Below are 25000 nucleotides of genomic sequence, written 5' to 3'. Positions count from 1 at the left end.
GATAATCGCATCCCCTTCTCTCTCCTTCGGCTTCCTCCTCTGGACTTCTTTCACTCTTTCTGTTTTTATTATATTTCTATTTAATTTATTCTTTCTTTCTTACCTTCTATTTGTATTTATTCCCTTCGTTCTTTCTACTTTTCATTATTCCTTCATTTACCTTCCCTCAGTGAAGAAGTGTACCGTGAAGAAGTAGGCTCCACAGCTAAAGCGCAGCCATTAGTCGGAAATATGACCACCAACAGTTTGCTTTGAATCCTCTTACGAAAGCACTGGTGTTCATCGATGTATTCAGAGCCTTCAACTCAGAGGATCAATATCCACTGGGTCAGGAGAGGAGGAAGCAGAAAAGTGCTCCTTAGCAGGCCAAACAGAGGCCGTTGATAGCTGAAACAAGGCTTGTGTTCATTTGTGACTGAGACCGCAGTGGTGCGACCATAACTGTTGTTGGCCTGTGGATACCCAGGTTCTGGCCAAGTCAATGACAGGTTGATGTGTCTTTCCTATTCACCCATGTTTCCCTCACATGTTCATACTTCATCATCACACCACAGTGCAGTTTGAAACTTCCAGAAGTCCACTTTATCTTTTTTTTTGCATGAGTTTAAGTCAGATTAAATAGGTTGCATATGTGACATACAATTTTTCCAACTCATGATGCTGGAGAGCTTTCCTTTTGAAAGATACAATCACACATGGAGGCATGTCCCCCACTTCATTATGGGGGAACATGGAGGAGGAGGAGAGGGGGGCCCAGGAAAGAGCAGAGCTCCGAGGAGGTCATAGTGCTTTTGAGGCCCTCGGAGCAGCTACTGTGTCGGCCCCTACAGAGCCGGGCCCTATTAAATGAAGATTAGGGCCCGGTCGGCCCCCGTCACAACACGCTGCAGCGTGAGCCACGCATAATCACTCCGACAGAGAGGCAGCCAATTAGTGGCTCTCTCCCTGTCCTGGGAAAACGCTTCTCACACCACTCCCGCTGGCGGGACCTGATCCGGATTGTCCACGATATTCCCTCGGATGCCAAGGATCATGGGTAATCTCCGGCCCCCATTCCATTCCAGCAGAAATCAGGAGAAGGCGGGGAAGGGGCTTGTCATCCACAAATCAAATCAGCTGCAGGGGCCTTAACAAAAAAAGCTCTAGAAAACCCTCAAAGAGCGCATGGGAAGCATTAATCGGAAGGGTTAAATACCAAATATACAAAAAAGGAGAAAAAAAGGATGAAATAGAAGCGATGCAATGGTCTGTTGCGGAGTGCTAGTTTAGAGCGTTTAGAGTTTAGAGCAGTGGCACGAGTACAGCACGAGGGCAGTTCTCTCCGGTGGTTTGGCTTGGAGGAGCTGAGCCATGATTGCCGCTGTTGAAACATAAGGAGAAATCTTCACGGCGGGAGGATGGGGTTTAGCAGAGTCAGATGAAAGTGTCTGGATGTCTGGATGAAAAAAAGAAAAGAACACTGGCCTGATGTCCATATCAAAAATTCATCCAGAAAACGTGCATGGATGTGCGTTGTCCAAACACGAGGCAGGCCCGCGGGGTTGTGCCATTTTGTGCAACTTTTACACTCAAACGCTCGCAAGAGAGCAACATAAAGCTCTTGCAACACTGGCAATAAACACTTGTGTCTTTTGTGTCACTAAAAGCATACAAAATCTCTTCTATAAAAAACTCCCCTGTAAGACCAAGTCCATCCAACACTCGAGCAAGGGGGGGTGGTAGAGCTTCCTCCAGAGAGGATTTGAAGCAATCAACGTCCTCTGCACATTGTTTCACAGGAGCAGATGGCTGCCAGACGCTAAGGGCCAGAGGGTCCGCGGCGCAGTGGGTTCACCACAGAACCATACTTACTTCTTAGCCGTCCTGGCCCGCCGCCTGATGGTCAGCCCTTCCTCCGGCTCTCACACACTCCATCCCCCAGAGAGCTTGGCTCAATCTGGGCTCACTCTACCCTGGCTACAGGTGGTCCCTGGTACACACATGCAGACCTAATGAGACATTGTTGTATATCGCTGTATTGCTAAATATTCTCAATGGTCTGGCTGGATGGCAAACACATGCGTGAGAAGAAAAAAACCCTCCAACCCGTACAGACGTAAACATACCGACGCGCACACGCACACAGACACTGTAATTATGAGGTATCAATTGGTGGCGGGGGTCAAGTGCTTTGGGCCGGCGGCGGAGACGGATAAGTGTAGTATTAATGATGAGATGAAGGACCCTGGCCTCAGATGAGCCCTACAGCAGAGCAGGTTACTCTGGTTACACAAATGGGCGATCGATAGTCCCGCGGCGGCTCCGGGCTCTCTCCCAGCACAGGTACATAATACAATGACCAAGGATAATGATTTGACTTTATTCTCTCTCTCTCTCTCTCTCTCTCTCTCTCTCTCTCTCTCTCTTGCTCTCTCTTCCTCACATCTATGCTCTCTTATTTATTGTTCTATCTCCCTCCCTCTAGTTATTCTCTGGAATTTTCTTCTGCTCCCCATGTCTGGTTTCTCTTTCGTTCTCCATATGGTTACCGTGGCACCCTGGATTGTTTACCAGTTCTGTTAATTTCCTAGACAAAAAGACAAGCGAGAGTCACCAAAAAGTCATGTCTGCTCCCTACAACAGACACTTGTGTGAAGAATCTGAAAGCCGATTTACAACCGGTAGAAAATTAGTTTGCATTGGACCTTACATTCGCAACATGTCCCAAATCTGGGATTACAGTAAGTAGGTGTTTTGAGAGATTTAAAATTTGAAGTCGATTACACAACGTCTAATATCGCTGACATCGTAGAACCAGCTGTTTTTTATTTGTTTTGGCTTTGGTCGTGCAAGTGTGTGAGAGGGAACAAAAATATAAAGACAGAGAGACAAATATTAAGAGAGAGAGTGAGAGAGAGAGAGAGAGAGAGAGAGAGAGAGAGATAGAGAGAGAGACAGACAGAGAGACAGACAGAGAGACATGGAGAAAGAGCAAGGGAGAGAAAGAGAGAGAAAGGAGAGAGAGAGAGAGAGAGAGAGAGAGAGAGAGAGAGAGAGAGAGAGGGAGAGAGAGAGAGGGGGGGGATACAAATGTAGGACTATGGGAAAGAGACAAAATAGACTGACAGGAGAGATGATGTGAGAAAATCATCTGGCTGATAAAATCATCAGCCAGACCTACAAGAGAACATATAATTGAACAGTGGAGATCTTCTCTGGCGCTTGGACTTATTTGTTTGTAAATTAACCAAATCCTATTGATTGACAGGAGCTGCAGAAAGAGACCTCAGAGGTAACGACTTAATAACATCAATATTAGGCAGGCTTTGTGCAGACAGCTTTCCGTCCTCAAGACTGAAACTGAATCTAAACAAATGACAGGCCAGCTCAAAGGACTGGCACCTTCGCTAACAAGGACATTATAAACAACTTCCTTATTCCATGAGTGGCCGAGGTGGTGAGGGTTTTTTGGCGGGGTGGAAACAACATCTTCAGGATATTGCTACCTCATACCCAGGTTAAGAAGAGCCAAACGGTCCCAGCAGTGGGCTCAAGAACAATATCGACCGCGTTCATGCCGGACAACGTGTTGCACGGAACACACCAGACATCGTCTTTCAGGATACTGGCGCTCAATATCCTGGATCTCCGTACCCCATACCGATACTTGATACGCGTTAAGAGTAACGAAAGAGTCCCAGTGGTGGGATCGGCGATATACACAGCGTTCCTGCCGGACGATGTGTAGCACGGAACGCATCAGACACGGTCTGTGCGGCTCGCAATGTTTATCGCAAAGAATGCTTCTTGACATGATCTTGGCTTAGCATCCCCTCCTCATTTATGTTGTGCCCGGGGATTAGCTCCTGGCAGACAGACACCAGGGCAGATAGATCACTGATTCTGTCCGTATGCATCGGGGGAGGAGGGGGTAAGCCGAGAGACGCGGCCCCATACAGGACGTCCCGTTGTCGTTTAATACAAAGAAATGCACAGTGTTTAGTGCACATGGGGTTAGGGTTGGTTGACTTGCCATAAATAGTCCATAGTGGCCCCTGCCCCCTCCACACTGCCCCTACTCCCCTCCCTACTTCCTGTCTGTATTTAATCTAAAGCGTCTTTATGGTCTGCAGTTACATAATCCAATGTTTATCTTAAATACTGGTGTCTGTTGTCCGACCAGAATATACAATACAAATGTGAAAGGTCATGCCTTAGTTAGAGTCTCTCTACTCATAGCTGCAAACTTTGGGGTCGCTTTTAAGATGTTTCTTTTTTGCATAACACTTCGGCTCCAACACTTCGGCTCCAATTCCCTATGATTGGCTCATAGGGAATTCCTGCATAACAAGCCGCTTCTTCAGACACACAATCAACACGGTGTCCGTCCGGATCCCGGACACCTGAATACCAAGAAGGCCTCTGCTGCCTTTCCTCCCTGTCGGGTCTCTATTTGTTATTGCACACCGGCAGAGATTATTTTTACAACGTCGGTTGCTCTGACTTTCATTGTAAATGAGCTGGAACGATGGGGTGCTTCACTTAGCTCTCTCGGCCTCGCGTTCCCGCTCAACCTCAACGGCTCACATTTATTATAGCCTATTTATTTGAACAGTCGAGTGTACCATTTCACGGGCTTTTGCCGCTCCGGGATTCCGGTCTCACCGGGGCTTAACAGTGCAGTGCCACGGTCTGAAATGTACCTTTAATAAATAGGCCGCAACAACGCACAGGTCTAAAGAGACTTAAAACGGTGATGGCCACACATGCAGTCAGACACTTTAACACACACGTTTTGATCGTTCAAATGAGACTCCTGATACTCTTGACCACACATAACTCAGCCGTGCAAACAGTTAAAAAGACCGAAGCACAGAAAAACGCTATCGTCGCGTCGGCAGCGAAACGGAGAAGAGCGAAAATGAACACAGGGATGCCGTCGTTGTTGTTGTTCTTTAAATCACACTGCGACACAACGGTTTCCGACCGCATCTCCATTCCACCTACACATCAATCAATCGTAATCGTAAAGGCGTACGGATTCCCGTCAATGACATCTGACTGAAAATTGCCGGATGGCGGCTGCAATACAAGATTTATATTGGGGATTCAGAAAAAGAAGAGGTTATTTAATGTATATAAAGGGGTCAGGCCAAGGCAAAGGAAGAGGTGGGCGTTAAGTGGGGCCGTTGGTCTAGGTGGGGGAGAATTTTCCTCCAAAAGAGGACAGGGTTCAGGGAAATAAATGTGCTGTAGAATGGCAGTTTCCAGCCCAGAAAGCCCTGAGTCTCTTGTTATGGCTGAAACACGAGAAGCTATCGTGGTTTATTTCAAGTTTATTTACTCTTACCGCTCCACTAAAGTGACACTTAGATTTGACACCAAAATGTGACTATAATATTCTTTCCTCTTAAGCAAGGCAGAATTGTTTTGTTTTTTTTGTCTCAGAGCTGGAATAACTGCTTCCTAAATTGGAGAAAAAAAATATTTAAACAGTAGGTCAGTCCTAATCCACAGTTTATGAGAGACGTAAAAGCATTATTAAGGGAAAAAACATTTCACATTTATGAGCACTGGAGTGTGAATCGAGGCATGTTTGGATGAGCTGGAAAAAAAAATACGTATTACCTTATGAAAAAAAATATTTCCTTAGCTGTATTTACACAAAAAATATTTCCAGATTTGACTCCTCATTTAATGGCTGACATACATGCTGTGTGCACCGCAAATAACTTTCAAATTGACGAGAGGAAACAGAGACTGCCATTGAGGAAACCTGCAGTCCCTACTTTGAAGAATTCCACTGAGGAGGGAGAAGAGATGAGAGGAGAGAGAAAAATTCACCCTAAAAAAAAGCTGGCTTGAATTGGCCCGCCATGGAAAAATACTGATATTTGATGCATATATAAAAAACTGAGTGCACCTCTAACCTACACTTAAAAAAAAAAGATGCTTGAAAAGGTTTCAGGGACATTGGATGTTATCTTTTTTGTTGTTTCCATCACTTCTGTTTTTCTTTCTGTGTGTGTGGGAGTCTGTGACAGGGATGGGGGGAAGTGCATGTGTGATTACACAAGACAGGTGGTTCCCTGACAGACTTCATTACTCCCTAGAGATAAGTAGGCTGGTTTCTTCACCACTATCCACTAGAGCACCATAACCTTTAAAGAGCGACCGTTTGGCTGCATTAAGGATATATCTGTGTGTGTATGTGTGTGCATGTGTGTGTGAAATGGGAAGGGGCGTCTCTGTGTGTATGTGAGTGTGTGTGTGTGGGTGTGTGTGTGTGCATCTGTGTGGCTGTGTGTCTGTGTGTATGTGTCTGTGTGTGTGTGTGTGTGTGTGTATGAGTATGTTTCTGTGTCTGTGTGTGTTTGTCTTCTGTGTGTGTTTGTCTTTTTGATGTGGCTGGCGGTTTGTCTGTGATTGTGTGTGTGTGTGTGTGTGGGACTGGGGGTTTGTCTGTGTGTTTGTTTGTGTGTGTGTGTCTGTGTGTGTGTGTGTGTGTGTGTGTGTGTGTGTTTGTGTGTGGGGGGGGCTAGGGGATTGTCCAAACTCTTATTGCGTACCTCTTCTGCAGTGCCTGGCGGCCATTTTGCACCTCCTGGACTCGGCGATGGTGGGACAGGGTATCGTGTCCTTGGGCGGCTTCTTCACGATATGCCGCGTCCGGGTCTCCAGACCCCACTTAAAGCCACACGTTTTGTTTCCCCTTCTGCAGGATCCCCACTCACTCCACTGGCCCACCTCACAACCCTCTGAGAGAGAGACACATTGAAAGAGTGAGAGAGAGAGAGAGAGAGAGAGAGGGGGGGGGGGGGGGGGGAGAGAGAGAGAGAGAGAATGAAAGACAATAATATAGCGAATGAGAGAGAGACAGAAATAAGTTATCAATATTTATACACATAGAAAGAGTGAGAATGAGAGAGAGCGAGAGAAACAAAGAGAGAGAGATTTGGGGAGGGAATGAGAGAGAAAGAGAGGGCCAGACATAATGAGTGAGATAGTGACAGACAGAGAAGACAACAGAGAGACGGAGGTAGATAGGAACAGTGAAGAGATAGAAAGAGAGACAGGAAAGAAACAGGACAGTTCCTTGGATCCCCAGCAAAGTGAGCGTTGTGTTGTTTACTGGGGGGGTTGGCAGGTTTAGAGAGAACTATGGGTCAAACTTTACTACATGGGCCAAGGAACTTTACCACAGGGGCACTTAAACAGCATGTTGTGTGGTCCATTCTGTTATTGGGACACAAACAAGGAAGTCCTTCTAGTCATTCTCCACAGGTTTAACCCTGAGTGTATGCCAAGGAGCTCAACAACACAGATTTTATCTTTATTAGTATATATACTGTATATGACTCTCTTTCTGTCTCTTTATCTCACTCTTTACGTCTGTCTGTCTTTCTCTTTCTCTTTCTTTCTTTCTCTCTCTCTCTCTCTCTCTCTCTCTCTCTCCTTTCTCTCTCTTTCTCTTTCTCCATGTCTCTCTGTCTTTCTTTCTCTCTCTCTCTCTCTCTCTCTCTTTCCTTTCTCTCTCTTTCTCTTTCTCCATGTCTCTCCGTCTTTCTCTCTCTCTGCCGTTCTCTGTCCGTCTCTATACATACACATGTTTTGTGCTGGCGGTGTGTACACTCCTCCATTCAGACGGTTCCACCTACCTCCACACTCCATGGTCTCCTCTATGGGGGCGAAGCCCTCCGGGCACTTGTCAAAGCAGTGCCCTTTGTGTAGGTAGAACCCTGACTTGCACTTGGTGCAGAAGTCTTTGCTGAAACAGGACTCGCAGTTCTCGATCCTGCACCCTGGGGAAAGAGTTGGGGGGGTTTCGGGGAGGAGGAGGGAGAGAGGGGGAGAGAGGAGGGAGAGCGAATCAGTACACAGCACTCATCTGGAGTTGATCGAGGGGGGGGGGGATGCAGAGGGGTTTTAGGGGAGAGGTGGGGGGTTCTTGAAAGGATTATACCGTCTGTTTCTTTCCCTGAACACGGTGGGGAAAAAATAAGGAAAGAAGAGAAGAAAGAAGGTTTCGGAAAGCTGTTGATTCCCTGCGAATCATCCCTTCTCTGAAGCTGTGTTGTGTTTCTGCAAACATGTTGCCCCGGAGGTGTTTGGTCCTCCGTCTGACCGTGCTTCCTGTAAGTGTTGGCGGGCAGTGGAAGGGGAACAGCGTGAAGGTGCACCAGGCACGACGCTGGGGAAGCACTACCTCATGCTGACCTCGTTCAGACTACGCCGTTGCCGCCGCCATTCACTTCCAAGGAAAAGTCTGCTCCGGGAACGCCGGGGGTTCTCCCGTTCTCAGAGTATGATGTTCTCCAACTGGGGGACTCCCCTCCTCCCCCTGGTGACCTGGTGTCTGTTAGTGCTCCTTAAACACTGTTCTGTGTCTCTGTCTCTCTCTCTCACACACTCTCTCCCTTTCTCTCTGTCTCTCTGTCTCTCTCTCTCTGTCTCTCTCGCTCACTCACACTCGAACTCGCTCACACTCTCTCTCTCTCTCTGTCTGTCTGTCTGTCTCTTTCTCTCTCTCACTCACACTATCTCTTTCTCACACACTCGCTCTCAAACACTCACTCTCTCTCTCTCTCACACAGACTATCTTTCCCTCTCTCTCTCTCTTTCTCCCACTCAAACTCTCACACATATACACTCACTATATCTTCCTCTCTTTCTCACACAATCTCTCCCTCCCTTCTTTTATCACTCTTTCTCTCTCACACTCTCGCTTTCTCTCTCTATTGGGAATCAAATCAACCATTATTAAATATGTTGGTCCCGGAGTAGCTACTTGAAAGTTGTACTAAAAAGTCAGCATTATTATAAAATAAAAATAAAGCATGTACAATTATAAAACAGAAAGGACTTAGTTGATTGAGCGGCTGAGGTTGAACACATGCCCATTGCAGTAATGGTATTTCAGGTCTTCAAAAAACTTCAGATATTACAACGGCTTGCTATATCATCAGCTTTAACTTCCATGGAGTCTACTGGGGATACGGCTACAGCTCCAATGCCTGTGTGTGTTTCGAGACTTTGATGGTTGTGATTACTCAAAGTGTTACAACAAACAATTACTGCTGTAATGGTACAGAATTTGAATGGCATTCTATTTGTGTAACGTTAGTAGAGAGTTTAGAAGGAACCATATATACAGTAGTTTATGGGTGGTTTGACTGGAGCCACAAGCCTGGATTTACACAGCCTCCTTCCCACAGCATCTTATCAGCTTCTGGGAGCAGGGCATCCCATAGTAATTCAGTGTGGCTGTCAGCCATAAATATGTTTGCATGTGTGTGGGTTTGCTCACTTGCATGTGAGTGTATATATGTGTGTGAGTGTGTGTGTGTGTGTGTGTGTGTGTGTGTGTGTGTGTGTGTGTGTGTGTGTGTCTGCGCATACACAAGTTAAGAGAGGGTGATTGATTGTGGGAGCCCAGAACCCCCCCCCCCCTCCTCCCCTCCCCACTGACATTAAGCCCCTCTCCTCTCCCCTCCACCACCTCTCTCCTCCCCTCCACTTCTTCCCTCCCCAACGACCCCCATCCCCTCGCCTCCAGCCCACCCCTCCAGCTCTCCACCTCTCCCCTCCCCTTCTCTCCCATGACACGCCCTGCCACACCGCACGACCGGCGGCGTATCGCGGGAGGGACAGGAGGGCCGGCCGGATGTGTCACCAAGCCGCTCTCTCTGCAAATAGCACGTCAGCCGGGGCCAAATTACAAGAACCCACACCGCTGAGGCCGCGTGCTGGCCCACATGATTAAAAAGAAGCCTCCCAGGGGCTGACAAATTTATGATGACGCTCCCCGGAAGGAGGCCCTCCGATAGGCTCCCGGACAGCAGTGAGGTGTCACCTTCGGTTCATCGCCGTCGCCTTGCCTTTGAGGAAGGTTGTGAGCATGACGCCAGGTACGGCACAGGTCTGGTGTGGTGGGGATAGCCGATAGTGGTGGGAGGGAGGGTTGTCTGCTTCTTCTCACAGGGTGAAAACTGACAACGGCATCGACAATCACAGCAGCATCACCAACGTACGGCCTGGAGGTGTCTCTGTGGCTACTGTGGGGTTGCTGGTTCTTTCCCGGGTCCCAGGGCTGAGCCTGCTTTCTGTGACCCTTGAAGAGCCCTGGGAAGGCAATGTTATCACCATCACGCCCCTTAATTACACCATCCCAGAGCTAACCGTCGGGCCTCCACCTCCTCCTCCTCCTCCTCCTCCTCCTTCTCTTTGACATTCCACATAAACGATGGGGTCCCGTCCCCGCCTTACTTTTAACCCTAAAATATGGCCTCAGCCCACTCTGGTCTCACGCTTGCTCCAACCAGTCTAAACAAACGTTTTGGCGCGCACGCACATGCACACACATGCAAACACATGGACACACACACACACACACACACACACACACACACACACACACACACACACACACACACACATAGACACACACACACACACACAATCACACAAGCATGTACACACACAAGCCAGGACCCACAGGCTCATTAACACACAAACCCACACCTAGAGCTGGTAATTTCCATCTGTAGCACAGCATTCTGTGTTTACCGTATACAGAAGCCAAAGCAATGCACAACAACATAAATAAGTAGTTTTGGCATAGCAACACTATGTTAAAAGTTTAAACCTGACTGATTCCAAGTATGTATATCATATTGTTTTACTGGGGAGCCTGCCAGTGGGATGATGCTGATTAAAATACAGAGTTTGCCAAGAAATATTAAAGCTCAAACAACAAGGCAGGTTTTGAATTCTGCTAAATAGCAATAATAATACTATTAATAAGAAATGTATACCATATTCATACACACAAGAGGCGTAGCACATTCATATTTACACACACCGTCATGGCTTGGCTCCAACATATCCCCCGCGCTCATCTTATTTTCTGATAAACAAGGATTTGCTTGTAGGATCACACAGCGCCGTGAGGATTTTTGGCGTGGAATGCACCCGACGCAACAAGGCGGGGGAGGGGAGCCCACACAATGACAGGATCTGCTCCGTCGCCCGGACGTCCCGCCACTCCTGCCTCTTCTTCGCTTTCTCCTTTGTTCCTCTGGGAAACCAGATCACTGGATCCGAGATCGCTTTTGATACACGTCAAGCCCCGATGCAGGGCGCAGGGACCAATAAATCACAGCACTAATTTGAATGCACAGTCAGCCTTTTACCCTTCACACTTCTCACGCCTGTCACCACCTCCGCAACATTTAGTCCCCGAACTCAAAGAGAAACGGGGGAGAAAGGAGCCGCAGAATGAGAACATCTGGCAGTACTCTTAGCCATTGGTTTGTTGTGCAATTTCCAGGTCCTGTCAATAAATATTACCTATCCCGTCGTGATGAAGACTGTGAACACTACCATTTGATTCATACTATGAACACAAGATGACAGAGGAGTGGGACTGCACAACGGGTGTGTGCTCGTGATTGGTCTGGCTCCAGTGAGGGGTTGGGGTGGGTTGGAGTAACAAGGATGCTTTGGGGAGGCAAGGCTCCTGGGTCAAAAGTCATCAAAAAAGAAGACAAGGGTCTGGACTGATCACCAGTGCAGAGATACAGCAGTAGCAACGGATTATCTTGGATGGGGTGGCTGGGCGGTGGGAGGCAACATGACAAATGGAACTGCGAACAGATCTGTGAAACCTACAACTGGTGGAAGTTCCCCTCCGAAAGCTCATCCAACCACCCAGGCGGCCGACCCCAAAGGCCCCCCCATGATACCGGCTCCACCTCTGCAGCATTATGAAGCAACCTCAAGTGGTAGAGGACAGGAAGAGGCAAAAGGGGAGCGAGTTCACATCTTGCCTGGGATTAACCTCTGGACCACCTTTAAAGGCTGCATAAGGTGCCTCTGGGAGACTAATGAGCGATAATGAGGTCATCAGATCCAACCGACGGCCCTGTGTTCCTGGGACTTAAACGCATTACTGCCATTATCTGCCCGTCCGGCTCTGCGCTCAAGTAATATGATGAAGAGAGAAATTCATATTCGAGAGAAACGCTCTGGCCTCACAGAGTAAACAACCTGGGTCAAGTGCTGCGAGAGGGCTCTGCCTGCAGCACTCTCCCCGTATCAGCCACGGAGATATTGAACCTATTGATTGTTTTTTTCTCAACGTTTGAATAAGAGGTTTCTCATGGCTGGTGCATTTGGAGCTCAGAGATGATTGTCTCAAGTGTGTCGCTCGTCATCTCCTTGAGCTCACTTGGCTGAAGCCTAACCCACCAATTTTATGGTGGGGGACACTCCAGAAGGCTTTTCCCCTGGCCAAACTCAAAACACTTCTTATTCAGCAGCCTGGCAGGACCCCAGTGTAATCATCTCTTTATAATCTATTTACATAAAATTCATGCATGAGGAAGAATGCGAGATCATTTCTCTGAAAATAGATGATTATCGCCATCACTGCGGACAGGATCTGCAATGATATCAGCGCTGAAACGGCACGCATGTCAAACGCTGCAATGTCCTCTGGAACACTAAGCAGAGCTGATGTGGAGCAGCAGTGAGTGTCCGTGCTGAAAGAAGAGAGAAGCCCTGGCAGGGCGAGAGAGGAAAAGGAACCCTGACTTTTCCATCCTCCATCTCCCCGAGCTGCGACGCAACAGAAAGAAAAAAAAAGGCAGCGGAGTCAAACAGCGCTGACCTATTCTCCTGACCCCGGGTCAATGGCTGACATGGAAACCCTGTCTTCTGCTCAGTGCCACCCAGCTGTGACGTGGGGAGGAAAAGGGGGGGGGGGGGGGGAATGGCAAGAAGCTCTCATGGCAAAGGTTGAGAGCTGCCATGTTCCTTCCAGTCGCTCCCCGCGCTGTGCTTTCTTTCCATGTGGGCACTACTCCTCCACGCTGGCTGGCGAGAACCCAGGACAACCGGGGGGGGGGGATGTTCACGTCAATCAGCATCTTCCAATGCAAGATCCAAGATGACAGGTGTGTCAACGGTCCTCACAGCCTATTGAGTCCAAGGAACACAAGCAACTGGATGCCCGGAACCTGCTCCTGTATGCACAGAGCCAGCGGAGCGCGCACACACACACACACACACACACAGACACACACACACAGACACATATATGCACACAGTCCAACACTCACTCACACACACATACACACGTACACACACACACACACACACACACACACACACACACACACACACACACACACACACACACAGTCCAACACACACACACACACACACACACACTCACACACACACACACACACACACACACACACACACACACACACACACACACACTCACTCACATGTACACAGCTCAACACACAGACACACAGTCCAATACACATATCCGCAAATTAACACACATTTACAAACACATAAATGTACACAGTCCAACACACACATTGGTTGAACGCAGACTATCCACTCACACTGAGGTTTGCACAATTACCCACTGTTTTAAAGGAAAAAAATGGAATCTTATTCACTGTCTGGTAGCGATGCCTGGGAGCTAGTTTGGTGTGTCTATTGTATTGTCTGGCAAATATATGAGTGTGGTTAGTAAAGCTGTGATGATTAAATGTCCCTGGGTACAGCTCAAAGGCCAAAAGCAACTGGTCTTTTTTTGTTGGTTAGAATGTGCAATGGAAATACCCACAAGCCCGGAGTTAGGAAGAGAGAGTGGGGAGGGAGAGAGAAAGGTTGAGAGCGAGATTAATGCCAGGACTGCCAACTAAGCCCATGGTATTACAGTATAGTTCCTCTACAGAGCCCTGGTACGCCATTTGGCTGCAGCTCTTAATGTGTGGCTTGTGTCCATGTCCAACTCAACAGATTCCCATGATGCACTTTAAATATGAAGGATGTTGGACAAGGTGTATTCAATCAAGAGGACACTTCCACACTTAATTGGATGTGACAAAACCCAAATAAAACAATGGTATTTATGTACACAGAGACTATAAAATAGAAATCACAAATATGCATTATATGAATTCACCCTCCACAAGAGTCGTGGCACATTAGCTGGTACTGGGTGAGCTGTGATATTTGAACCATAGTTGTAGGGTACTGGCAACCTCAGGTCATGATCGACTTGCTTTTCCATGCTGGTTGGCAAGAGGCACCAGTGGGAATTCTGTGTGCTCTCAAACAAGCTGGAGAAGGCTGTGTAAAACAAAGCCGGTGTGGAACACTTACAGACATGTTGCTCCGCCGCTGTTACTATGTATTTATATGTCATGGGCGGTGGTGTTCCCTTGTTCGCAGAACAAGGGGTGGGAAACGTTCTTCCAGCTAGACTCCCATTTCAACCTCCCAGGAAGAGTATTAAAGTGTTCTGCTGTCATCATCTTATTTTCACATTTAAGACAGAGCTTTTGGCTTATAATGGATTTAAGGGGTAGTGACAGAATTATGTGGTACAACAACTGTATCCAATGCAGAAAGATTGCCCTGCAATAAACCGAAAATGTTTTTTATAGTGTTTATAAAGAGACTTAATGCATTGTGGCTGACGGCCACAATGCATAAATAATGATGCCCTGATCTAGCAAGCTGATAGGTACCAATGCAACGGATAGGTCTACGTGTAAATCCTGGCTTACGGATTCTGTCAAACCACCCATAAACAGCTGAAACTAGCCCCTGACTAGTGAACCACCAGAGTTCACAATGGATTCAAGGGAACGAGGATAGCATGGAGGCCAACTGCTTCATCTGTAAGAGGGCACTTAACATCTTGCTCTGCACCAGATCTCAGCCCTTCGAGTGTAGCCATCCACAGGCCTTCGATACATGATGCTTTGTGACCTGAACTGGGGCCTGAATGCATGCTTTTCACACAGCCAATCGTACAATTGTAACAGATGTGGGTGGTCTTTGTTCTTCACATGCACCACACCGGAACAAATTTGGGCTGTATAAAAAAAGAGTTTTGTCCCAGCTCTGTAACACAGGTTTGATTTTCTCTAAAGGGGAGAACAAGTTCTCCTGGTATTCTGAAGGCACAGTGGTGGAATGTGTGTAAGTATCGCACTTGGCTCTTGAGCCTGTTTTACTTTACTCCGGCAGTTCATAAAACATTCTTGGACGAGATAAGATCACACAGACCAACTTTTGGTGTAATAATATGCAGCTGCCTCTTGGCTGATATCATATCCTGGATTTCAATGTCCACTATAGGAGACACTTCAGTGCTTTGTTCCAGGCTTCTTTAGGAAATGAAGGAGGATAGCCAACCAGCCATCCTTCTGGTAGGTCTGTTGAGGTCGTGGTAACCCATTTGTAAACCCCTCCTTGGGCCCCAACCACACCTTATGCTCTTAAACAGCTTGGGGCCGGCTATTTTGTTATTGTTATCAATGGGAATCAAGCCTTTTGAGAGATGCCTTTGATTTGCCGATCGTATTTTTGAGAGATAAAACCATTCAAATCCAGAAATAAAGCACCCATTGCCATGGTAGGTGTACATTTTGATGTTATGTGGTTGCTTTTAAACAGTTAAAAGGCACAGCTCTTATTTTTTCTCTATACTTCAACAGGAAAGGAAGTTCAGTGCACCTTTTGTTTTATAGCTAAAATTTTCTGTGAACGGCCCTTCACTGACCATCAAAATCCAGCCCAACAGAATATTTGCCTATTCTCAATGGATGGATAGGGAATGGCATGCGGGGAACTTTGATTAAAGATGAAATGGCCTGCAAGCAACATGTCTTGAACATGAAATGGATGGCAGAGAACAGAGGTCATATTGAAAAAGGCATTTAGAGAGTGACAGCTGTCATGGCTTAGCACATTGAATTAGGCATTTCTCTGAGATCTGATAAAAGATTTTAGATTAAATCAGTGCACATCAGGATTATTTAAAATCAAAATTGATGAAAGAAGGTGGTCAGAAAGGTGGCCTCACATAAAGAAAAAGACTATACCAAAGAACAAGATGTCTTTCTCTTTCAATTTTTTCTGATTTCTAAAAGTAGTGTAAAACGACATCAGGGCCCTATGATTGTGTCTGGATAGCTGGGAGCATTGTGAACGACATGTATGTGTGACCAGACACAAAGAGTAAGTGTTGCCAGGCGGGCATGAGCTGGATGCCAAGATAATTCATCAGAAGCCTGTACTTTGCGTATTTGGTTTTTCCTAATTGTTCAACATGCAATCTCTATTTGCAACACTGGACTGCCGACGGTGGGCTATTTGCATGCGGGTCAGGCGTGATTGGTTAACCAGAAGACGGGGGCTTTCTGCTGTGGTTCAGGGCATTCCTGCACTACTGGACCTAAAGGTCCTGACATTCTCCTCTTGGGGGTTTCTTTCAGCATGTCTGTCAGAAGCTTGGCACACGGAACCAAAGCGAGTCCATGTTTCTCTGCGTTTTCACATGAAACACTCAGCCAACACCTCAGGGCTGCGGAGAAAACCCATAAAGGCAGTGGGTCTGGGGCCAGACTCAGTTACAATAAGGTTATGCGATCGAGGATGATACGTTCAGAGGAGAGGGAGACGTTTCATTAATTGGATTTCAGAGTTAGTGAGAGTTTTCCTATTGCATTTTACAAATATTTATTCACCCTGCGAGTGAGTGAAAGCATGGTCCGGTCCATGTTATGAAACTAAAACCTTGAATAGGAGCATCCCGGTGACAAAATATCCACCACACGGCATAACAAGCCAATGGCCGAAAGAGTGCCACGGTCATATGGTGGATTGTTTCTGTCTTTTCATCCGCTTACTTTGATTGAGTTACGCATGTTATTTCATAACTAGCAGATCCTGTCTTTTATATTCCAGTTATTCTTTATTTGGAATAGGTTAGGAACGGATGTGCATGTCTACGTGTGTGCTTGCTCGCGTGCATGCAGGGATGCGTGTGTGCGTGTCGAATGGTGACATAAAAGCGAAATGCCTTCTTTACAATGATGGGAGAAAAGCCAAAGCCCGCAACGATGCAGTGCTTGCCGTTGATTTATGTCCGACACAGTCGTTCACACTGTAGTAAACTGCTCGATGCGGTTTCTGGCTCTGGCGCTGTATGTTTCGAAGAAGAGCAGAAGAGATAGCTGCTCTGATGAACAATCGGTGTTAAAAGACTCTCATGAGGCTCATGCTAGGAAAAAGGCCCGCTGCCCCTGTCCACCTGTGTGGATGGATCAGCCGTCGCAAATCGGGATGGGGAGGGGCGGCGGCATGTGTATCTCTTCCAGAGAAGCAGCATGTGGGGGCTTTGATTGAGGTCCATCTGATGGGGGAAGGGGGAGGGGGGTATGGGGGGTTAGAGGGGTTTGTGTGTGTAGGGGGGAGGGGTGGTGGGGGGCGGGGGTTCAGAGCGGGTCATACAGGTCGTTTCGACAGAAGAGGGTGGAGGACGGGGTGGTTGGAGGAAGGGCAGGGGGTTTGGGGGGGAAGCCGATGGGGGCGACTTACTGGAGCACATGTTGATCTCAGGGCTGCGCATGCCGTAGTACCCGGACGGGCAGTCGTGGAGGCACTCGCCGTACTGCCTCATGCGCTCCCTCCGCAGGAACAGGAAGAGCTTGGGCTGGCAGCTCACGCAGCCGTTGTCCCGGGAGCACACCGAGCAGCCTTTACACACTGGGTAGGCTCCATTACTAGCTGCAAGACACACACGCACACACATACACACACACACACACACACACACACACACACACACACACACACACACACACACACACACACACACACACACACACACACACACACACACACACACAGGGGGAAAGATTAAACAAAAAAAGTTAGAGGGGTCAGCAGTGTTTCATATAAATATATAGCAAGTATCATGGTGCACATCCAAATAAAGCATTGTTCAACAGGAGTTGTGAAGTGGCCTTGTGTTCGAGGCTACCACACACTGGCGTCTGTTAATGTAATAAGCCGGGTTCTTCTGGAGCTGTGACCGGCTGACCTGCCGATCAACCTTTCCATAAATGGTAAGACCATTTCATGAACTCAAATCTACCCGGAGTAAAAGGACTCTACACTGATGGCTACTGATGTGAACAATCACATCGGTAACCATGCAGCCTAATCCATAGTAAATACGTAAATACATTTGTGTAACCACTGGTTACCCTCTCAATAACTGGACACTGATTGGTCCTGAATGCAAATACAGTACTAATTCTGGTCAGAGGCAGTCTCCCCACCAATTGTGTTGAGACAGCCGACGAAAGCCTTGCTCACCGCAGTGGCTTTGGCCGTGGCTCAAGCTGCTAACAGAAGACAAGGCAGCCAGTTAATAAATAGAAGCCAGTCCACTCCCCAAATAGTGACTTTCAGTGTGAACTGCTAAGTGTCCCGTTCACAAGAAAAAGTCCTTGGGCGAATGTAATACCTCTCAAATGAGGTTGAGAGGGAGAGAGAGAGAGAGAGAGAGAGAGAGAGAGAGAGAGAGAGAGAGAGAGAGAGAGAGAGAGAGAGAGAGTCAATATCCTTCCAATCCAAGTTTGAAATAACACACGCACAACGTAGGCGACACACCACCATGCTTAATAAAACACCACAGGGCTAGCCGGACAGGCCGTGGGAGACCGAGCGAAGCATAGCCTGCATACTGGCTACTGATGCACGTATAACGTTTCACCCAACAGCTTTGCTCAGACTTAAAGACAGCACTAAGTAGGCCCAATGTGAGCATTGGCACGTAATAACGGGGGACATCCATACAGAGAAGGCAGAGGCCGACTTCTGCTATTCCGGTTGAATGTTGGGAGTCTTGTGTACGGAGGAGGGCACGGTGTACCTGCCAAACTGCACAAACGCGGTTGGAGGAGGCCGGGATGGATGAGGCGCTATAGCACAGTATCTTCGATGGCCTTTGGGGTTGTGGCTCAAACACACACTTCATAGATCATGGCTAACGGGATGGGCTTGGCCTTCTCCCAGAACACAGCTCAGTCGAACATTGATCTCGCTCCCATTCAGACAAGCATTAATAAACCTATTATAATAACACAAGGGATCGGATGTCCTTATTCTCTGGTGGGAGATTGCATCTGGTTTTGTTTCAGAGGCATTATTGCAAGACATAAACAGGCGTGCACATGTTTCCTTTCCTGTTTTCAATGCTTCAATGTTGCCATGCTCTCCAATCTAAATGCTGATCGTTTGCCTTATGTAGGGAATAGAGATTTTAATAGCTGGTTCAGTAGATCCTTAAAAACCTATCGATTCCCAGCTGCTTTTTTAGAAAAAAAACTAAATTATGAAAGGTTTAAAACAAAACAATACCTTCCCAAGAACAATTTTGCAATGCTATCCTTATTGTACTTTTTTTTCCACAGTCTTCCACAGTCAATTTTCTGTATCTAGGGGATTTTGAAAGCTTTCCATTTCATTTCAGTATTTGGGTTGGATCCTTTCATTCACTGACAAACATTGGCTCTAATATTGTCAGTCAAAGTTAGAGAACACAGGCATGAGCTTCCGAGGGCATCTTTACAATTGTAGAAAAAACAAATCATACCAAAACATGCTATGGCTCACTGGCCTATCAGTCAATGAGCGAAATTACAGTCATCTCTCGCCCACAAATCCCTGTCTCTCTCAGTTTGACTTTGTCAATCATTGGTCTCTCCAGTTCCTAATCCTAATCAACACTGCGACAGAGGCCAACGGCTATAAAGGTTTCTCTTTAAACAGCTGATTCAACATCCTATGACTACTCCTTGACCACGATGTGAAAATAAAAGGAAGTTCTGTTTAGGAGGGAAAACTGAAATCAGGTTCTTCTCCTGATTCACATCATGTGCTCACCATGCGGTTCACATGGCGAGGATCAGAGTGTGTATCTTTATATCTGAGTATATTTTCTCAAGTTCAACCACAGGTATGTGAGGAACAGGAGAGGGAGTTTTTCAGAAGGAATCCACATCAACGTCTGGAGAAGCTCTGTTTAAGCAGCACGTCTTACGCTGGGTACCCCATTAAGGCACTTGGTTCAGCTTCCCCTGACATCAATCTCTTTCCTGCCAGAATTCTTCGCCAGCCTTGTCAATAATGGAGATACATTTGATTTGAATCACTGTCAAAGTGGGCACTGAGTGTGTTTAGCAAGGAATTATCTGTCATATTTCTACAATGGCATTGGATCTACCTTGATAATATAAACTAGGGCAAAGGGAATAGGAAGTTCATTGTTGCTGTGATTAGGCTACACATTTGATCTGTTGTTGTTGTTGTTGTTGTTGTTGTTGTTGTTGTATAACTCTTCATCTCAGGGAAAGTGGCATCACATTGTGTCAGGGGGAGCTTCTAACTGCTTACAGCTATGGTTCATGACAAACAAGGCAGATCTGGAGGTTAATTGTGTAAAGTTATGTAAATCGAATGTTCTTTAAAGTTCCTTCTGTGAAACAATATTTTTGACTTATCCACCATTTACCTCATCACATCCCCCTTTGGTTTATACATCTCTTGGAGAAAACTCCCTACAAATGATGATCAAACAAAGGATACAGTTTCATCCACAGAATATATTACAGAACAACCCATCATCTCTACAATTCCTTACTTCTGACGCTCCCTGCCCATCCCCAGCTTAAGTGTTGTGTTTACAAAGAACAGGGTCCACTTGAAAATCTCTGCAGAAGACACAAAGTTAGAGACAACCCCTTACTGTGGGAGCCGGAGGATCGAGCACAATCGGTTGGTTATTTTTCCTAAATGATATGGACTGTGACATTTCTTGAGGGAAGAAGAAAGCCTGACACATATGCACACGACTCCCGCACAGGAACCACACAAAGAATCCCACCAAGACACAGGCATATCATCTTTCTCAAACCAACAAATAATCTGCTTTGCTCGTTTGAGGGTGCTTATGGTATGCACATACCTCAGAAACATGATGAGACAAATTACGTAAGCCTACTTTCCAAGTGTTATTCTCTCTGTGCCACATCTTGAGGTAATGCATATGTGTATATTTTCTCTCTGAATATTTTTTGTCGAGATACTCGTACAGCAAGCTTTGAGGCACAGGGCCCTACATTTAGCACTCGATTTTTTAAAATAACTGAGCCACTTGATAGCCGCACAGGTTTCTTTTAGCATTGCACAGCATAGTTTTATTACTTTGAACAAAAACCCGGCTGCAGTCTAAGCGCCTGCTCCACTGTCCATAAATCCAAGATCTTTGGGTATCATTTTTGCAGTACCTGCAGTCCACCAATGACTTCATTACTCCCAGACTTTTATATAAATATTGCACAAAAAAACAATTGTACTTTCCAAAAGACACATTGAGTCCATTTTTGGTGGGTTCAGGTGAAGCCGTGGTCATTCCATTCATGCAGAACGCTCATGAGTCATGGAAGGGAAGGGTTTTTGGCGTGAGTGAGTTTCATTCAACAGGCGGACTGCGGCAATGGTGAGAGGTGGGAGGATTGAACACGGCCCGATTAGGGTCACAACGGGATCCAGCAGCAAGCCTCTCTGTCTCAGGTATGTTTTTTATGGCTGTAAAGCAAGTGTGACAAGCTTCTTTTTCGGCTGCCAAATCCTGAATCTATGGAGCGCTTACTCCCACAGCCGACCAGCTCTCCTGGTACACTCACCTACTGTTTCCCATTAAACTCTATCAAAGTAGGGTTCCTACCCAACCCCTGATCATGGAAAACTGGACCTGCTGCAAAATGCTGCTCCTTTGTCACTTGATTGTCAAACAAACAAAACAACCTCAAAGGGTTTCCACAGTTATGAATTTGGTTCCGAAAGGTTTTTTTTACTCAACTGACCTTCAGAAAGGAACAATCTGCTAAGGACATTGTTTTTAATTGGTTCAACACAGTCCTTTGCTCTGTAATGCCCATTACAATCACAGGTTGGTCTTTCACATTACATTTGTTGTAATGGGGTCCGATTGGTTTACACAATAAAACAAAGCACAAGTTGATCAGAGTTCCACTCACTTTGATTAATCCTCCTTTAAAAAAGGCCCTTTCTAAGATGCTCTGTGTTAAGAAACCACACATGTCTTGAATAATTTGCTCGGATGGCAGAGAAATCGGAGTAGCAACAAGCCATTTGTCCAAAAAGGCTTGCGGTGGTATCATGGTGTGGCAGAGAATTGGTGGGACAGAGTCAGGGTGATTCCAAGAACACAATCGTCTCTATTCTAGCATATCTCCGCCATTTCTCGGAGGGGCCCTGGTATGTAAATCTAATAACACCGGCCACGGATGGTGAGTAACACCGCTGTCCATTGTTTTAAGAAGCACTTACAGTCAGCCTGAGTACACTGGCACTCTGGAGTATTTTACAAATAAAACAGTTTTCAGCTTGAATACATAACAGATTGGCATCTTTCGACACAAACCTGCTTAACAAATGAAACCGCATGCGATGAAGTTACACAGTCACAGCAGGACATGGTTATTCGGTGTGGCCGGCACCGAAGAATCATGAGACCGATTTTATGGGGAAGAAAAGCACTGCTTCCCCCCCACTTATATCCTGTCTGATAAAACAGATATTAATACCCTCCCTTCCAACAAAGAAAGTGGAGATTGCATCAGAGAAGTGGAGTCAAAGTCTCAGCAGAGCCAGTGTAACAGCAGCCACCAGCAGCGTAGCCTCTGTTCGAACTTTGGGACACCAGCTCCCTGGATCCCAGCTCAAACCACTCAACCCTCCAGGCTTACGCACCACCGCTGGAACAGGCCAAGAAACAAACTCTAAGCAGGGAAAAAAAAAAAAAAAAGCACATCCATCCGTCCAGGGTTCTGTAGTTCCCCCAGTAGGTGGTCACCCTTTTTTGTTCCAGCGAATTAAAGCTTGGGACATAAAAAACGTACATCTGAACCATTCTTCTCCTTTGAGCTGGGGCCTGGGTTTGGGTGAGGAAGTCACACCTAGCTTAAAAATGTGAGTGCAAAAGGTGGCGTGTTTGAGTCAAATTAGCCTTCTCATTTAGCAGAACGATATGTGGGAGTTGCCTCCAACCCGACTCTACCCCGGCTTACCTTTCCAGATCTTTCTGTAATCATATGTTTATAATTTAGGCCCTTCCTGCTTCTGATACTGATTTTGCAGCCACGGTCTGAGCAAACACATTCGCTGTCCGATGTATTACCTCGGCCAGTTGTGATAGTGTGTATCCACAACCACATGAGACAAGACAGAAAGTGTGCAAAGATCTGAACCATGACAGTGTAATAGGCAGCTGCCATTCACACAGAACAAGCCAAGTGACTTGATTATATATTCATCTGGTATATATTTTTTCTTAAATGTATGTGAAGGGTCTTTCTGTACCAATGGAAAAGTATTGTTTTTCTTTATTATTAATATTAATTTACGTCCAGTTGGACAACAGCAGCATATAGGTTATTAACTGTCAAAATGGTGTCAGTGTCACCCTTGCATCAAGACCATTATTGCATTATGATGAAGAGTGTGTTTTTGGTGCTCGGTGGGACGTGTCTAAAGATGCTCTCTCCACCTTTAACCCAGGTGTCCAACCTTCCAAGCATGGCGAAGGGCCAACTGGGACTCTTTCTGCTGTACTTTATCCCAAGGCAGTCTCAAAATGAGGAATGCGTGTTCGCACACATCCTCATTCGATCTCCGTGATGGATTCTAACTGTGTAGTCCCGTGTACTGGGTCAAATCCCACATGTGGGCAGACTGATGTCACAGAAACCACATCATTCCTCTAGGAAATTATTCATCACACAGCATGTCTGCTCTGGTCTGTCCAATATGCCGCCAAAGTTTACCGCCTCCTACAACAAGGATGAGCGGCTTCACGGTCATGGCTAGAAGAATCCCCGGGTGAAGGAAATGGGAAATTGACCTTGTTGTAACAGACTGAATTTGCAGCATTGCAAATTCTTTGCAGATTTTGGTCCTCTCAAATGTTTATTGTTCAGTCGGTGGTTGACAACAACAGCTACAGGATCTTCTGAACCCATTTCTATCCAAACTGATTTCATGCACCGTTTGGTTTTGCTGAAATTGCATTTGCTACTGAATCAACTTTGTGGTGTGATGCGTACTCAGGAATCACTCATTTGAGAATCAAACTGGATTCTTTTGAACAAAATCCCAGTTCCAACAAATCAAGATTGGCAGAACACAATGTACACAACAGAGTTAAATTTTCATACTCTTTCTTACAGGTGGTGTGGAGTTTGTGATAGCAAGGAATGAATACACTTTTGAAGTTAATATAGGAGTCCTAAGGATGGAGTTTACCACTTGCTGGGCGAACGCTAGAAGACAGGAAGGTGGTTCATGTTTTTTTTAGCCCTTTGCCCTTTTTCCTTCTTTTTTTTTCTCCAAGTCCATTTAATAAAATGTATTTCAAAGGAAAAGGATTGAGGTTAAACAGCTCAATTATTTCTGAAATTATTTGTTATTTTCGTTATCTTGAATCTTGAATTTTCTGTTTAACATTGTCTAATAATCATATCAATTCACACTCTTAATGCAAATTCCTTACTTGTTCATTATTCATTACGGTTGATCACTCTGACTACTGAATTTGTCTTCGATTTAAGCTGGGGAAAACATCGTTGCACAAGTCATAGCTTAAATATTCCATGTAACCTTGTAAATCTTTTATATGTTCAAGATTTATTTCGGTAAAGTCAAAGCTGAAAACAATAGAATATCAGACGAAAACATAAAGATTTACAACCAAAAAATGGGTTTAAGCTGCAAAGAAGCAACATACGTTTTACTTTAAGATGGAATTTAGAATATTTTGATACCTTCCACCACTCATGATTATCTCATGCTGTGAGAGAAATGTGTTTTCCTTCAGAAGAGAGAGAGAAAGAGAGAGAGAGAGAGAGAGAGAGAGAGAGAGAGGGGTGAGTGGGAGTGGGTGCGAGAGAAGAAGGTGGATGTACCCAGGGTGGAGTTGCTCAAATTAGCCCACCTGTTGGTAATTTATCACACATAAACCTCACACCTCATTTTCACACCTGTAGCTCAGCACTCTGGAAGGCCAGTAATTCACTCAGTCACACATGCTGTGGAATATGTCCACAGGTTC

General features: G+C 46.1%; 1 protein-coding gene across 2 annotated transcripts in view; it reads right to left on the bottom strand.

The window, feature by feature from the left end:
- rspo2 (R-spondin 2) overlaps positions 1 to 25000 on the bottom strand; it is a 50258-nt gene that overhangs the window by 13255 nt on the left and 12003 nt on the right. For both annotated transcript variants that reach the window (XM_079735935.1, XM_079735936.1), the window contains exons 3-5: positions 17398 to 17586; positions 7638 to 7781; positions 6549 to 6737 (exon numbers count right to left, since the gene is read on the bottom strand). In XM_079735935.1, coding sequence (XP_079592061.1) covers positions 6549 to 6737; positions 7638 to 7781; positions 17398 to 17586 — 522 coding nt within the window. The remainder of the gene's footprint in view (positions 1 to 6548; positions 6738 to 7637; positions 7782 to 17397; positions 17587 to 25000) is intronic.

This window comes from Pollachius pollachius (genome assembly GCF_949987615.1).
Source record: "Pollachius pollachius genome assembly, chromosome: 1".
Lineage (NCBI taxonomy): Eukaryota > Metazoa > Chordata > Actinopteri > Gadiformes > Gadidae > Pollachius > Pollachius pollachius.
This window is presented reverse-complemented; position numbering and strand designations above follow the sequence as displayed.